General features: G+C 43.9%; 1 protein-coding gene across 5 annotated transcripts in view; it reads right to left on the bottom strand.

Annotated features, from left to right (window-relative positions):
• Positions 1-890: 890 nt before the first annotated feature.
• The window catches only part of LOC309585200 (E3 ubiquitin-protein ligase NEDD4-like), a 103,778-nt gene continuing 91,388 nt past the window's right edge, over positions 891-13,280 (bottom strand). For all 5 annotated transcript variants that reach the window (XM_082301752.1, XM_082301753.1, XM_082301750.1 and 2 more), the window contains 13 exons: positions 9,497-9,555; positions 8,119-8,184; positions 7,416-7,645; positions 6,621-6,742; positions 6,158-6,228; positions 5,959-6,054; positions 4,870-4,943; positions 3,816-3,876; positions 3,457-3,516; positions 3,003-3,110; positions 2,598-2,694; positions 2,247-2,319; positions 891-1,276 (listed from right to left, as the gene is read on the bottom strand). In XM_082301752.1, the coding sequence (XP_082157878.1) occupies positions 1,174-1,276; positions 2,247-2,319; positions 2,598-2,694; positions 3,003-3,110; positions 3,457-3,516; positions 3,816-3,876; positions 4,870-4,943; positions 5,959-6,054; positions 6,158-6,228; positions 6,621-6,742; positions 7,416-7,645; positions 8,119-8,184; positions 9,497-9,555 (1,220 nt within the window). In that variant the 3' untranslated portion in view covers positions 891-1,173. The remainder of the gene's footprint in view (positions 1,277-2,246; positions 2,320-2,597; positions 2,695-3,002; positions 3,111-3,456; positions 3,517-3,815; positions 3,877-4,869; positions 4,944-5,958; positions 6,055-6,157; positions 6,229-6,620; positions 6,743-7,415; positions 7,646-8,118; positions 8,185-9,496; positions 9,556-13,280) is intronic.

Raw genomic sequence — 13,280 nt, 5'->3', positions numbered from 1 at the left:
TTTAAATAAATCTTTGTGAGCTAGTAAAAAAGAAATCACAGAAATAAATTGCTGAGGAACATGTCTGCAGGCTCAGGTCTAGAGCTGGTTGGGTTTTCTTTTACACAGCAGAAGCCAAATTCACCAGGGGACAGATCTTGCACCAGAAGGACATGTGCAGTGGGAAGGAGTAAAATCCCATTAATGTTTATGCTCAAACCAGGTCTACCTTCCTGGTGGTACAGAAAGCGCCTTTAGAGTTGGTGCAGTTAGAAATGAACAACCCCAGTGTTAATTAGGTTCATTAGCAAGTGCACACAAACAGGAGCCAGAACAGAGCTGTGTTCCAGAGTGCCAGATTTCATTCAGAACGCCTCCATTGCAAACAGGAATGAGGAAAGGATGGAAAACAAATCACTGTACAGAGAGAATGACAGGGTTCAGCATGTTCTCCTAAAAGGCTTAATGCCAGCCCCAGCCCAGATGCTTTGTAGCACATGTACAGCTTGGCAGTAATGAGGCAGTTTCGGTAGAACAGAGATCTGGACATGCTGTGTCAGGGCTCTCCTGTGCCTTGACATTCTTCTAGTACTTATACAAAAATGCAACATCCAGCCCATATTTCTGGATACAGAACAATAGTGATGTGCTTAATGAAGAGAGTTGCTTTTGAGAGACAGCTTGTGGAGAGAAAGCTTCCAACAGAGCTTTTTCCTACTCTCCTAATGGCTTAGGAAAACAAGGCTCAACGTGCTTTGAAAAAAAAGTCTGGTATTAAATTCAGAAAAATGCTCATTTTTCCAAGTATATGATATTTAATTGTAATGAAATAAAATCTGAAAATGTCTAAATCAATTAAGAAGTAAACATGAGTTGTAATACTACACCTGTAAAATGATTAATTCCATTCATTGTCATTAGAAATTGTGTAAAATATTTATTAAGGGTTTTGCCTAGAGGCACAACATAAATAGAGTAAGTCCTGCTGAAATGTGATCAGTTCTCAGCTGCTGTGGGAACATCAGCAAGGCCACCCCAGGTGACAGTCCTGGCCTCGGGGCTCCGCCTCTGCGCTGCCAGGGTCTGCTCCAGAGCCCAGCGCCGGGCAACTGCTCTGCCACAGTCCCTTGGAGTCCCTCAGGCAGGTGCCAAAGCCAGCAGAATGTGCTTGGAGAGGGAACGGGTGCCGCAAAGTTAATCCACCCCTTCAAACCCCTGGGCATTCTCCACGGCCATGAGGAGCTTCTCCCGCAGATCCTCGAAAGATTCATACAGAGGTAAGTCTAGGCGGTTAAAGCTAGAAAGGACAAGGAAAGAGTCACTTAATAATCCATGGAAAAACAGAGTTTTAAAGGACTAGAAAAGGTTAAATAATTGGGGTCTTGATTAAGAATGCAGCTTGTGGTCCACAGTGTTCCCCGCACACCTCACACCTGCCCAAGGTGAGCTCTCCAGTAACTGTGTTGCCTTCCTTTGCAAAGGTGGAAGCAGGAATTTGGTAAAAATCACTTAGGACAGGAAAAAAGCCAACAGAAAGCCCCTCACTGTGTTAGATGATGGAAAACAATCTTTGTCAAAAGACTGATTTCTTGAGGCTCAGCAAAGATATTCTGGATTTAGTGAACAGACGCTTTGCTCTCTGCGGGGAAAGAAGATTAAACATCCAAGAGAAAGTCTTCCAAAGGTAAAAGCTAGCAGAGAATTGGAACCCAAAGAGGATGGGTTGATTCTGGAGTGTGTTCAGGGTAGTGTTGTTGTGTTTGTGTTTGGTGGGGGGCTTTGTGCTTTTGTTTTCAGGTTTGGTTTTTTTATTAAAGCTCATTACTCTATAGAATGATTAGTTTCACAGAGAAAGATCACCAGTCTGTACTGATAGTCAACAAAATAGTTTTCCAACTCAGCACAGTTTTTCTTTAAAAAGCCACATTCCTGAAATGTAACAGAGCAAGACAGATTTGTACTGAATGCTTTCAATGTTTGCAAAAATCTATAATCCAGGGTTAAATTATCTTATAACCTTACATTTGATTTGAATTCTCCAATGATTTATGGGCTTTCTATGGCTGTTTGATGATGTCTGACTTGCTGTAGTTCATTACATCCACTTACTAGGATGTGGGGAATAAAACAATATCCTTCAGTTTCTCAGTTTGTGAAGGCACTGGGGACCTACAGGATCAAATGCTGTTTGATGCAGAGCTGAGCATGGTCAGCAGCATGGCCCTTCTGGCAGGAGTAGCTCTGGAATTTATGCCTTGGTGACTTACCAGGTGTGAGCTCGGGGCAGCTTATCAGGACTTCCCCACTGCTCTATTGTAAACAGCTGAGGACCATTTGAACCTGTGTGAAAATGAAAAGCATATGAAACAGAAATTGCTGGACACTGCCTAAACATTATTTTTAACATGAAATGTTGGCATCAATTGTGGCTGGATTTTTCACCTGTTACAGATACATTAAAGCAACAGGAACATGGTTCTTTCTTTCCAAGCCCAGTGAGTTGGTTTCAGAGCTTGTGTAATGCCAAGGAAGTGAGCTCAGACATCAGCATTTAAAACTCAGTGCTACGTGGGGGTCAGAGGTTGGCTAGATTTCCCATTGTGCCACAGGCAGCTCACCATAAAGTTCAGCAAATCCGTTCATAGGCACACGTGACGTCCCGGTCACAAACTGCAGGAGCCGGATCCGTTTCTCAGCATCCATCAGCAGAACAGCCTGTTGGAAAACGGACACCATCAGCCTCATCCTCCTGCCCTGGCCTGGATGGGCAGGACTAAAGAGCAGCCCAAAGCCAACATGAATCACCTTTTGTATGAGCCAACCCTCAGGACACAATGGATTCTCTCTGCTCCAGGTCCCATTTGTGGGCTGCTCTGGCAGGAGCTACACCTGCCCTTGCCTGAGTGAGGTGGGAACAAGTCCTGCCCCCCAGCACAACCCCCCCCCATTCTTAGAAGTTTTCATGAAAAAAAATTATTGCAAAACAGGGCAACACCTCAGTCAGAGGTGGTGCCCAGTCTTACCTTCCAGAACCACTGGATAACAGGATGATTTGGGCAGTAACCATTTTTATAGATGGTGTGTTGTCTCCAATCATTGACATCGACGTCACCAAGGCCACACATCAGTAACTGCAGGGAAACAGAACAGCGAGATGTTAATGAGGGTGTGATTCCCTGCACTCTCAGGGTAACAAGGTGTCACTGCTCCTTAGGGCTCTGACCTTCAGTCATTTATGCACACACAGTGGAGAGTCGGAGCTTTCACAGGTACACCCCCAACCACCTCCCTGAGTAAGTGCAGTTCTTTGCATGTCATGAATAGATTTATTAATTAGGAAGAAACATCTAATTTCCAACTCTGAGCAAGGCAGCTCTGTCTGCACATTCTCTCAGGGAGAGGGATGGATGATTGAAGACCCCAGAACATGGCACATCTGTCAGGGAATTGTCAGCTTGGGGCACCAAATTGACTCACCTCCAGTTCATTTTCATCAAAAATTTTAATCAGATCAATAGGAAGCAGTTCTGTGAATCCCTGCAAAGAAGAACAGCAAGTTAAAACTCTCATCCCACATAAATCCTAATTAAAAACATCCATGACCAAATTACTTCAAGCTCAAATAATTAAACATGAAAGAGAATGACCTTATTCTCATAAGGGAAAGATGATACATTCTTACACAAGATAAAACTGTAAAATCATAAAACGTAAGTATTCCATTTGCATTCCCTGCCAAGCTCCCTGCTCCCTTCACACAGACATCAGTGGGTAAGAAACCTGTAGTAGAAAAAAAATCCCTATTTTTGTGAAAGAAAGAAGCTAAAGAGTCTCACCTCCAGAAAGGCATTCATTTGCTTCTGCACTCTGTTTACAAACCGCCACTGGATGACCAGGCTGCAAAGAGAAACAAAACCCCATCAGAAACACAAACTCATTAGCAGGTCTCAGCCAAGTGTTCTGAGGTTTCAGCAATCCCAGTGCTTTCAGTTTGTCATTTGCAACTTCAGCAAGTTCAGGAAACTGAGCAGCTTTTGCCAGTGTTCCAATTTATTGGCTGGTGACTGATGGAAATTTGAAGAAATAACCAAAAACCCCAGTGACTATGACCGAATCACAGTGGGAATATTTTCACTCCTGTAGGTACCTAAGTGACCAGACATTTTATTCTTCCCAGAACACTGAGTAATTAACAATTCCCAGAAAAGTCTACAAGCTCTGAGCAGAGCTGTCAGGACACAGCACCTCGTATCTAAATAAAGAAATAAACTGCAGCATCAAAGGGACACCTTGCTTTCAGTACCAGCCACCCACAGCACAAACACCTCACAGGTGCAGGCATAAAAAATCGAATTGGTCCAGGTCCAGGCATTGGAAATGAATTCTCAATTTACACGAATGTAGCAATTTTAATGCCTTTCATCTTGGAAAAGGCTCTGATGAAAAACGCCAGCAGGTATAATTGAATTATGCATTTTACATCCTGGTAGGCAGAAAAACTGAGAAAGCTGAAAATTAAGCCTAATTTCAGATTTGGCCAATTTTTGGTAGGAACACTGGCACTGGAATCCTGGCTCTGGTCTGTGACTGGCAGAGGAGGACAATGGGATGAAGGCCAGGCTGGAGAGCACCTTCTGGCTCATCTGAGCTTGAGCCATTTGTTGGAGAAGCACATTTCCATGGGGGGAATTTCAGGAAAATCAAGCATGTAATTTAATTTACTCTTTGTTCTTGTATCTGACTGGATATAAACAATGTTAACAGTAAGATTTTTTTTTCCAACGATCCCTGATGCTCTTGTGCAGTACACACTACAGGAATTGCAGCAGGGTCAATTGTAAGTACAACTGCTCTTCCTTACTCCCATGCATATTTCACAATGATACTTACTCAATGTATTCCCGCTTGTTTTCATTCGTTACCATGATTTCAGACCCATTGGGCTTCAGGTCCACTTGATATGTCTGTATTTTGGAAGACCAAAAAACCTGTTATTTGAGGACATCTTTCTCCCAGAACCCACTCTCCCTGAGCAGCGTTTTGCAAGCAGTATCAGAAAATCATTAGTAAATTGATTTACCCTTTTGAACAAAGTGGCACTGACAGAAGGGAAAACTGGCAGAGAGGCTGGCTATTTACTAATAATTTTATTATAATTATTATTTTTATATATGTTATATATTTATAAAAATATGTACATTATATATACAAAATTATAATAGTTATTATTTATAATAAGTTAAATCACATATTGAAATTGCCCAAAACCCAACCAGTGTATTACAAAACCTCTCCATCCTGTGGCTTCAATACTCTCCCTAGTTCTCCATGTAATCCATAAACCTTATGTTGCTTCAGGAAAAAGGCAGTAAGCACTGGAAAGTGGATCAGAATGTTTTTGACAGGACATTGAGTGCATGGTTTGAAACGTTTGAGTCAGTTTTTATGAAAGGCCCTGTAATCCCCAGGTCCAGTTGTACCTGGAGCCAGGATCTAGTAAACAAATCTCAGAAGTAAACAAAGGGAAAATGCTAAAAAAGACCATAAAAGCCTCTAAGCAAGTTAATTTAATTTAATGTCTACAACATTTTCAGTTGTAATGGAGAAAGATACCCATAGACTGTGACCCTTTTAAACCTGACCGCTTCCCCCTGTCGTACCAGCTGCCTCTGCGACAGGCACTGCAGAGAGCACCTCCCTGCAACCTCAGAAACCCAAACAGTCCCTGGGCTCTGACCATCTTCCAGCTGGACTGTGGGACACCTTTATTCCTCCTCATTGCAAGTATTTTACTCAGCTGCACATCCAGCTTGTCCCAGAGATGTCACAGCTCCCTGACAGCAATGTGACACCCCCAGTCCCAGCTGAAAACACAGAGAGGTGAAGGCTGATCAGTGACATTCACCACCACGAGACTGCTCAGTACTGAGGTATTTGTTGGCAACAAGCAGTCCTAAGATGTAAATAACCTTTACATACCTGTCCAAAGTTTTCCTCATCTATGCAAAACATGAGATCCAGCTCCGTAGGGTCGTTTTCCAGGATCCACTTCAAAGAGTTGTAGTATTCGCTATCCTAGGGTAGAGCACAATTAGGCAGTTTGAAAAGGGGCAATTAGTGCAGAGTTCTAGAAACCCAAGGGCCTGCAAGCACTGGCATGGGTTAAATGGGGTCTTACCACTGACTCCATGTCTTTGAGAGTTATGGGCTTCCCCAGCATCATCTTGTAGAAAGGTCTGATGAAGAAGCCTGTGAGGGAGAGGAAAACATTACCTGCCTTGCCCTGCACCTGCACAACTGCTCGAGGGCACCACCCCTGGCATTTCCTGTTAACTCCTGACTGTAACAGCCCTGCAACTGCAACAGCATCACAGCAGCTCAGGTTTATTTAGCTACAGAAAGTCCCATTTTTCACTTTCAACAGTTATCCACTAACTACCACATTCCACTGACCACCCTAACAATGGCAGAGAGAGCCAAAAGATGGGGAACTGAGCTCAGGACACTATCCCATTTCAAGAATCACCATTCAATTCCCAACAGGTCCAGTCCCAGACTGTCCCCAGAACCTGGGGCTCTAAAGCAGGTGCATTTCCCTCCCCAAAGCCCAGTGGCAGCAGCAGGGCAGGAGCAGGACTCACCGTCCAGCAGCTTCCCGTGGTACACAGCCAGGCCGGCCACCCGGCCAATGAACGTGAAGTACGACAGATGGTCTTCGTTACAGAGACCTGAATTAGGATTAATCTGAAGTGTATAGTTGTCCCTTTTTTGGGGAAAGAAAAAAAATAGCTAAAGAACCAAGTCTTTAAATAAGCAGATACTCAGATATGTTAGTAAGTAACTTGAGCTTTGGGGCATTTCCCTTCAATAGTGTCATGGGGCTGTGTCCAAGTTCTTTCCAGTCTGTCCCACACCCCCCAGAGGGGCCTAAGCCTGGTGCTCCCACCACAGAGCCACTGAGGGCTGACGCAGCAGGAAACCAAACCCACTGTGAGCAAGAGACACCCTCTTTCCCTTGCACTAACGGATTGCTCCAAGATTTTAAAGGTGGGCAGCCCCCAGTTTAAAGTTCTGGGAGGCCACTGCTAGGGAACTCCTGCAGTGTGAACAAGCAGCTGCATTCGAGCTTGCTCTACAGCAGCGCTGGAACTCTGGGCAGCAGAGGAAAGAGGCTTTTCTATGACACTGGTCCCTTCACCATTACTGACCTCAAAAACTGCAGTTTTGCTGCCCTGGATATTGTCTGAGCAATGGAAATGTTTTCTAGGCTCTCAAGGACCATTCCAAAGGCTCTCTGAAGGGCAGAAGGAACAGGGCAGTGGTGCTGCCCAGGGCACCCTGGGAAGGAGGAGCTACCTCTGCCCAGAGCAACTTTGCCTCTCATGCGAAATGTAATGTATATCCCTTGAGAATAGAAATATTTAATGGACACTTACGTTGCTGAGTATTCAAAGAGACCATAGTAAGGGTTAAACATCTCCTTGGACAAGAGAAAAAACCACTCTCTGGCCACACCTCCATAGTCAAGTCCTTTTTCTGACTCAAATTCAATCCAGAGCCTGGCTTTTAGTACATCAGGTCTCTTCACAGACATGATTCTTCTGTAGGACTCCTCAAAAATGTTATTTCTGTGTAATTTCATCTCAAATCTGTTGGGTATGTCAGCCTGTGTCAAAGAAGATTAGATTATCCTTGTTAGTCTCAAGAAATAAGTCTTTGGGCGAACTGCTGACTGGTAACAGCTCAATGACAGATCAGACACCTGGTGTTCCCGTTCCCCATGTTTTTATTTCCCAGAGCTCTCTCAGTCCACAGGTTGAGAGCATGGGGGGAACTGGGCCACTTCCAGAACAGTGCTGCAGACTTCCATGGTAAATATTTGATGAAAACAACAAGAAAAGTAACAAACAAACAAACAAAAAAAAAGGGATAAAGATTGAGTGTGCTCTGCTTTAAGGGCATTTGCATTCATCTAGAAAAATGTGAGTCTTAAAGACTTAGAAAAGCTTTTTGTTGAGAAATCCATCAAATTCAAACTTTGCTTTGTGTTTTTGGCTCCTTCTTGAGCCCTTCAGGAGCAGCACAATGGAGTAACCTGACAGGTGTGTCCTGCAGCCCCCCCGTGCTGGTTCTACTCACAGGTTTCTTTAACTTCTTGCGGAAATAGTCGTATTTCTGCTTGAACTCCCTGGAGTACGGCACTGCCTGTTGGGAGCAGCAGGAGAACACATCATTCCAGCTACTCAGCAGTTTGACACCCCACAGTATTTAAAAGGAACGTACAGCCCTGCTACCCACACGTTGTGCCATGGGCTCCCTTAAACCCACCCATGATGGAGAGCAGCCAGGAGAGATTTAAAAATCCCACAAAATGACATCATTTTACTCTGATGATAATATAACTTTACTACAGCCATTAAATAATCTTTTTACATGTTTCCTTTATTTAAACACAACATGAAATGCTATTTAAGTAATTCTGTTTGTCATGGCACCAGAAATATTATTATTGAAAGCATTCAGATGAATCCTTAGTGCTTCTGTGAAATGGATTAGCTCCTGCTTTCCCTTAAAAACCAACAAACAAACCACTGTCAGTCACTCAAGGGGACCATGACCATCTCATTTCCTTCAAACAAACTTTCTCAAATAGTCTCTCCCATTTATGCTCAGCATTTCTGGGGAGAGACCTATTAACACTTTGCACAGTGCCGTTTGTGAGGATCTCCAGTTTTAAATGCCTGACAAATGGGTAAATCCCTCCAAAAGCAACCATGGTCAAACAAGTGACTATTACTGATATTATTAATAAGCAATTGGAATTACACCGCGCAGCAGGCTCATCTGCTGTGTCCTGAAACTCTTAAAGGTCCCGAGGATTTACCCAGAATAAAAATATCCTCTTGGCACCAGGAAACATCTTGGGATTGGAAGTCTAATCAGTCAGAATACCATAAAATGGCATAAACGGGCATAACTCAGCACAAAACCAGCATTAGAATGTCAGAGTCACTCTTTGATGTTTTTAAAATCTGATACTGAAGTAAAATGGTGTGTATTTTTTTCTAAGGCTGATATTCTGAAATCTCTGTTTACCTGCAAGAAGTTTTACGTCTCTTAAACTGACAGATCCACTTTTTGTCTTTTTTTTTTTCACACTTTGAATCCACATAGGCCCACCTCTCTCCTCCCAAGTGGCAACAGCTTTTTATTGCCCAGAGATCCCAAAATGAATAGAACGATGTGTCAGCTCAGTAAAATCCTACTGTTAGTAATGACCCAGGTAGTGGGTAAATAGGAGCACTTCTCCATAGGCATCCCCAAACCCTTAACAATCTGGGAGGCTCCCCAGAACGTGGTGCAACATTCCCAACTTCTTCTGACTTAGGATGTGGACCAGCAGAGCTTCTGCTTCCCAGGCTGCCCATCCCTGATCCGGGGAGCAGGCAGGGCCTGCTGTGGTTCCAGCTGTACCCGAGTCAGGGCATTTAATGGAAAATGCCACAGCAGTACTTACTGGGCCCGTGATGGCTGGGTTCTGCAGCCTGGGGTCTTCCCACTGGGTAATTTTATTATCTGCAAATAACAAAAGAAATGATCCCATGGCTTGTCTGGTACCACACTATGAATTTCTGTTGGTTTTTTCTCCCTAGCACTGCACAGCTCTGTCAGGGTTAGCAAAGGCTTGTGTCCCCTCATCCTCCCCAGCCCCAACACACTGTTTAGTTGAAAACATTCACTCAAAAACACAGAACTATCCCAGAACCCAGGGAATTTGCACTGCTTTGATGGCAATGTCTGCAGGAGTGAGTGAACATGTTCATTTGAACATGGGCTGGGATTGGAGATACATGGCCTGGCAGGTAAAGGAACCCAAAACTTTGGCAATGACACTGTAAGTTACTGTTCGGAAATTTTGCACAGACTGCTAAAGTATCATACTTTTAAATTTGGAGGGAATAACATTTTTCCTATACTCTGATTTAATGAGAAGGTAAAGGGAGGCAGAACTGTCCTGTTTTAGCGCAAGAGATCACCCAGTTATGACCAACGGAGATGCTGGCAGTGGCGCAACACAGCCCAGTTCTTTCCATCTACAGCTTTGAAGAGCACCAGGAGGATGACAGGAAAGGTTCTACAGGACCATGGTGGGACTCCCCTTCCCTGCCTCCAGACAGCTGCTCCTCCCAAGATTCTGAACACGACGGAATCACAACAAAACAATGGTGTTGCAACAATAAGACAATGCTCCAAACCCCATCCCAGGTGCCACCTGCAATGGTGAGGTGCCATGGCCTGCCCTCTCTCTGTTTGTTACTGTTCTGGGTTAGGAACTGGGTATCAGGAGTCAAGATTGCATTTTTCCATGTTGCTAGAACTGGAAAAGCCCTGTAAGTTTTGAGCATCCCAACCTGGTTTAAGAGAGACTGGGATCTGAAAAGGGTCATTCAGCAAATGTTAACTGGAGAAAATTCTAAAGGATTGCAAGCACATTTCAAGACATTTGATCTATCAGTTAATTTAATAGTAAAATACTATTTTATTTATCTCCACACTTTAAGGCTATTTATCACTTACGGGAATGCTGGAGGGCTGCCAGCCTGAGCTCCAGAGACCCCAGAGATGCACAGAGCAGAGCTGCCGTCAAGGCAGGACACCCAGCCCAGCCCTTTCCATCTTCAACCCCTTCACTGGAATTCCCTTCTACAAAGTTCTCTGTTCACCTTTTTGACACCAACAGCCACACATCACAGTGCCAGTTTTCTGTGAAATCGGAGGTCAACTGGAAATGACTGACAGTGTGTCAGCTCTTTGCTCTCTGTACTTCAGAGTGTGCAATGCCACCAACGAATCTCAGTCTTTATTTTCAGAATCTTACAGGGACTTCATATTAAAAATGGTCCTCCAGGGCTACAAGGGTCTGGCATGAACCACTCCACCTGGAACGGTAGCTCAGGATTCTCTGTCTTATCCCGAGTGGACATGGATAACAAACTCAATCCTTCTGCAGAACATTTTCCAAAGTCTCTACATTTTCAAAAATTTCAAAAATTTGAGTCTTCCCATTAATACAATTCTCTGTCATAAATCAGGCTCTCAGGCCTTTGATGATTTCCTCTTTTCCCTTCCTTTCCAAGGGGCCCACTATTTCCCTGAAGTTTGGGACCCCCTGCCAGATATAGAACCCTCACAGCCAGACATTCCCAGTGCTGATGGCATCAGGAGGGTTACACCAGGTTGGACTTAGGCACTCCTGTCAATACATGACAGGGTGAGATAACTCATGACCAGGTGATGGTGTTTTTCATGCCCCTTTCAACCAAAATTCCACTAATTATTCCCATTCTGAGAAACACTTTGCAATTCTCGTCTTCCTGCAGCCTCTTCCTGCACACTGCAGTGGCCATTTGTTAGACTCACTCTGACTTCCCATCCCATTCCAATGAGCCCCTCCCCTCTCCTGCCCTGCTGCTTCCTGCTGAACTAAGGAGTGGGTCTCCTGAATTCCTTGTGTAAATCACTGATGCATATTGTGAGTATCACCATGTACTGGTGGATGTGGACAGACTTTGAGGGGAACCCATTCAGTGTATCCTTGTCCACGAATCACTGGTAACTGTTCAGAAAATGGTTGCAGAATGGTTGTTTTCCCTCCTGATCCCTTCCAACAGGTAGATAGTACGTGTCTGGGAGGCTCCCAGGGATGGCAGCAGTGTGTGCGTGCTGCAGGGAACAGGGAACACCAGTGTCTCCATGGAAGGTAAGGTGACTGGGGCAGCTGAGGGCCCAGAGAGCCAGGGAAAGGGGTTCACTGTCACACACAGCCTCTAGTACCAATAATCCCTGTGTGCTGCACCAGTACTCAGTGTTTCTGGTGCCAGTGTAACAGCAGAGGGGCTGTGCTGGCTGCAGGAGACTCTTGCAGTCTCTCCCAAGGATGAGAAAAACATTTCAAAAATAGGACAAACAGCGTTGGAGAATTATGCAGCAGAGTTACAAAACGTAGCAGGGAAGCAGGACATGACCAGCAGCTGACTCTGTCAGACTTGTCCTGCTGGTTTTGTGTCCTGGCAGTGGCACTGTTCAGGAGCCCCCTGCCCTCCAGACCCCCCAGCCCACCCACCACAGCAGTGCTCGGGCACCAGGCTGGGACCAAAGGGACATTTGCTGGAAACAGGCAGCATTACCAAAAGCTTCCCTAAACTTTTGTGAAAACTGCTATATAAGAAGCTAAATCCACTCAGATCAAAAGACTAGAGGGAAAATTCAGATGCAAATAAATTTTGCTTCCTTACAGTTACAAATTCTTTGAGGAATTCTAATTAATGTATGACTTTAACATTCCATTTTAGGGACTAACACATGCTCAAATAGCTTTAGGAGACTGAAAAATTAAAGCTTTTTAAGAGAGGTTGGGAGGCTCAGCAGTTACACAGTTGTTTTAAATGGGACAGTTTTATCCTGTGACTCCTTAGTGGCAGCAGTTTAGAATCATTGACCATAGTTACATTTCCAGATCTCTGTTGGGAAAAACAACTACAGAAGGGATAAAGGATAGTAACTCTGTAGTGAAGTTTGGAAGAGGTTCATTGGGTGCTAGCTGAGTATTATTTCTAATGTTTAGTTAAAAGTATTTATACCATTTTAAAACTGGAATTACTTTAGAGGCAGTCTTTTAATAATGACTTAATACTGTCACCTCTGTGGACAAGCATGGGAGCCAGTGATACTGAGGGACAAACCTAATTCTGTCAAACATGGGTAAGTTAAAACCTAAACTCTGTGCACCCTCCTCTGATGGTTATGAGAGTTAGCTATGGCTGTGAAGAAATGTCTCATTATAAGTCTTAAAATCTTGAAAAAAAAAAACAACCAAAAAAAAGTAAGAAGACTCAGCCCAGCCTTTGTGGGCTGCTTTGTTTCCAAACACCAACAAAACTCACACAGCAGTTCTGAGATGCTCTAGGAAGACAAATCTACAATGAAACATCACTTACACTAGAACTCCACTAACAGAACTGGAGAATATTAATGGGCTGGTGCAGTTTCACATGCTCTAAATAGGAAATAAGATCAGAATCAGCACTGCCACAGACCTGAAAGCAAAGGAGAGTACTTCTCAGTGCTAACTGCTCCACTGCCTATATGTGGAGCTGTGGCTACACGATCTTTTCTCATCTTATTTTCTATTCCTAGTGTATATTTTAATTTATTAAGTGCAAGTAAGCCATGGGATCATCAACAACAACAACAACAAATCCAAAATATCAACAAGAACAAAAGAAACCACAGAGAGGAAA

The sequence above is a fragment of the Coloeus monedula genome, assembly GCF_965178545.1.
Source record: "Coloeus monedula genome assembly, chromosome: Z".
NCBI classification, from domain to species: domain Eukaryota; kingdom Metazoa; phylum Chordata; class Aves; order Passeriformes; family Corvidae; genus Coloeus; species Coloeus monedula.
Note: the sequence above shows the minus strand (reverse complement) of the source record. Positions and strands in the feature narration are given on the sequence as shown.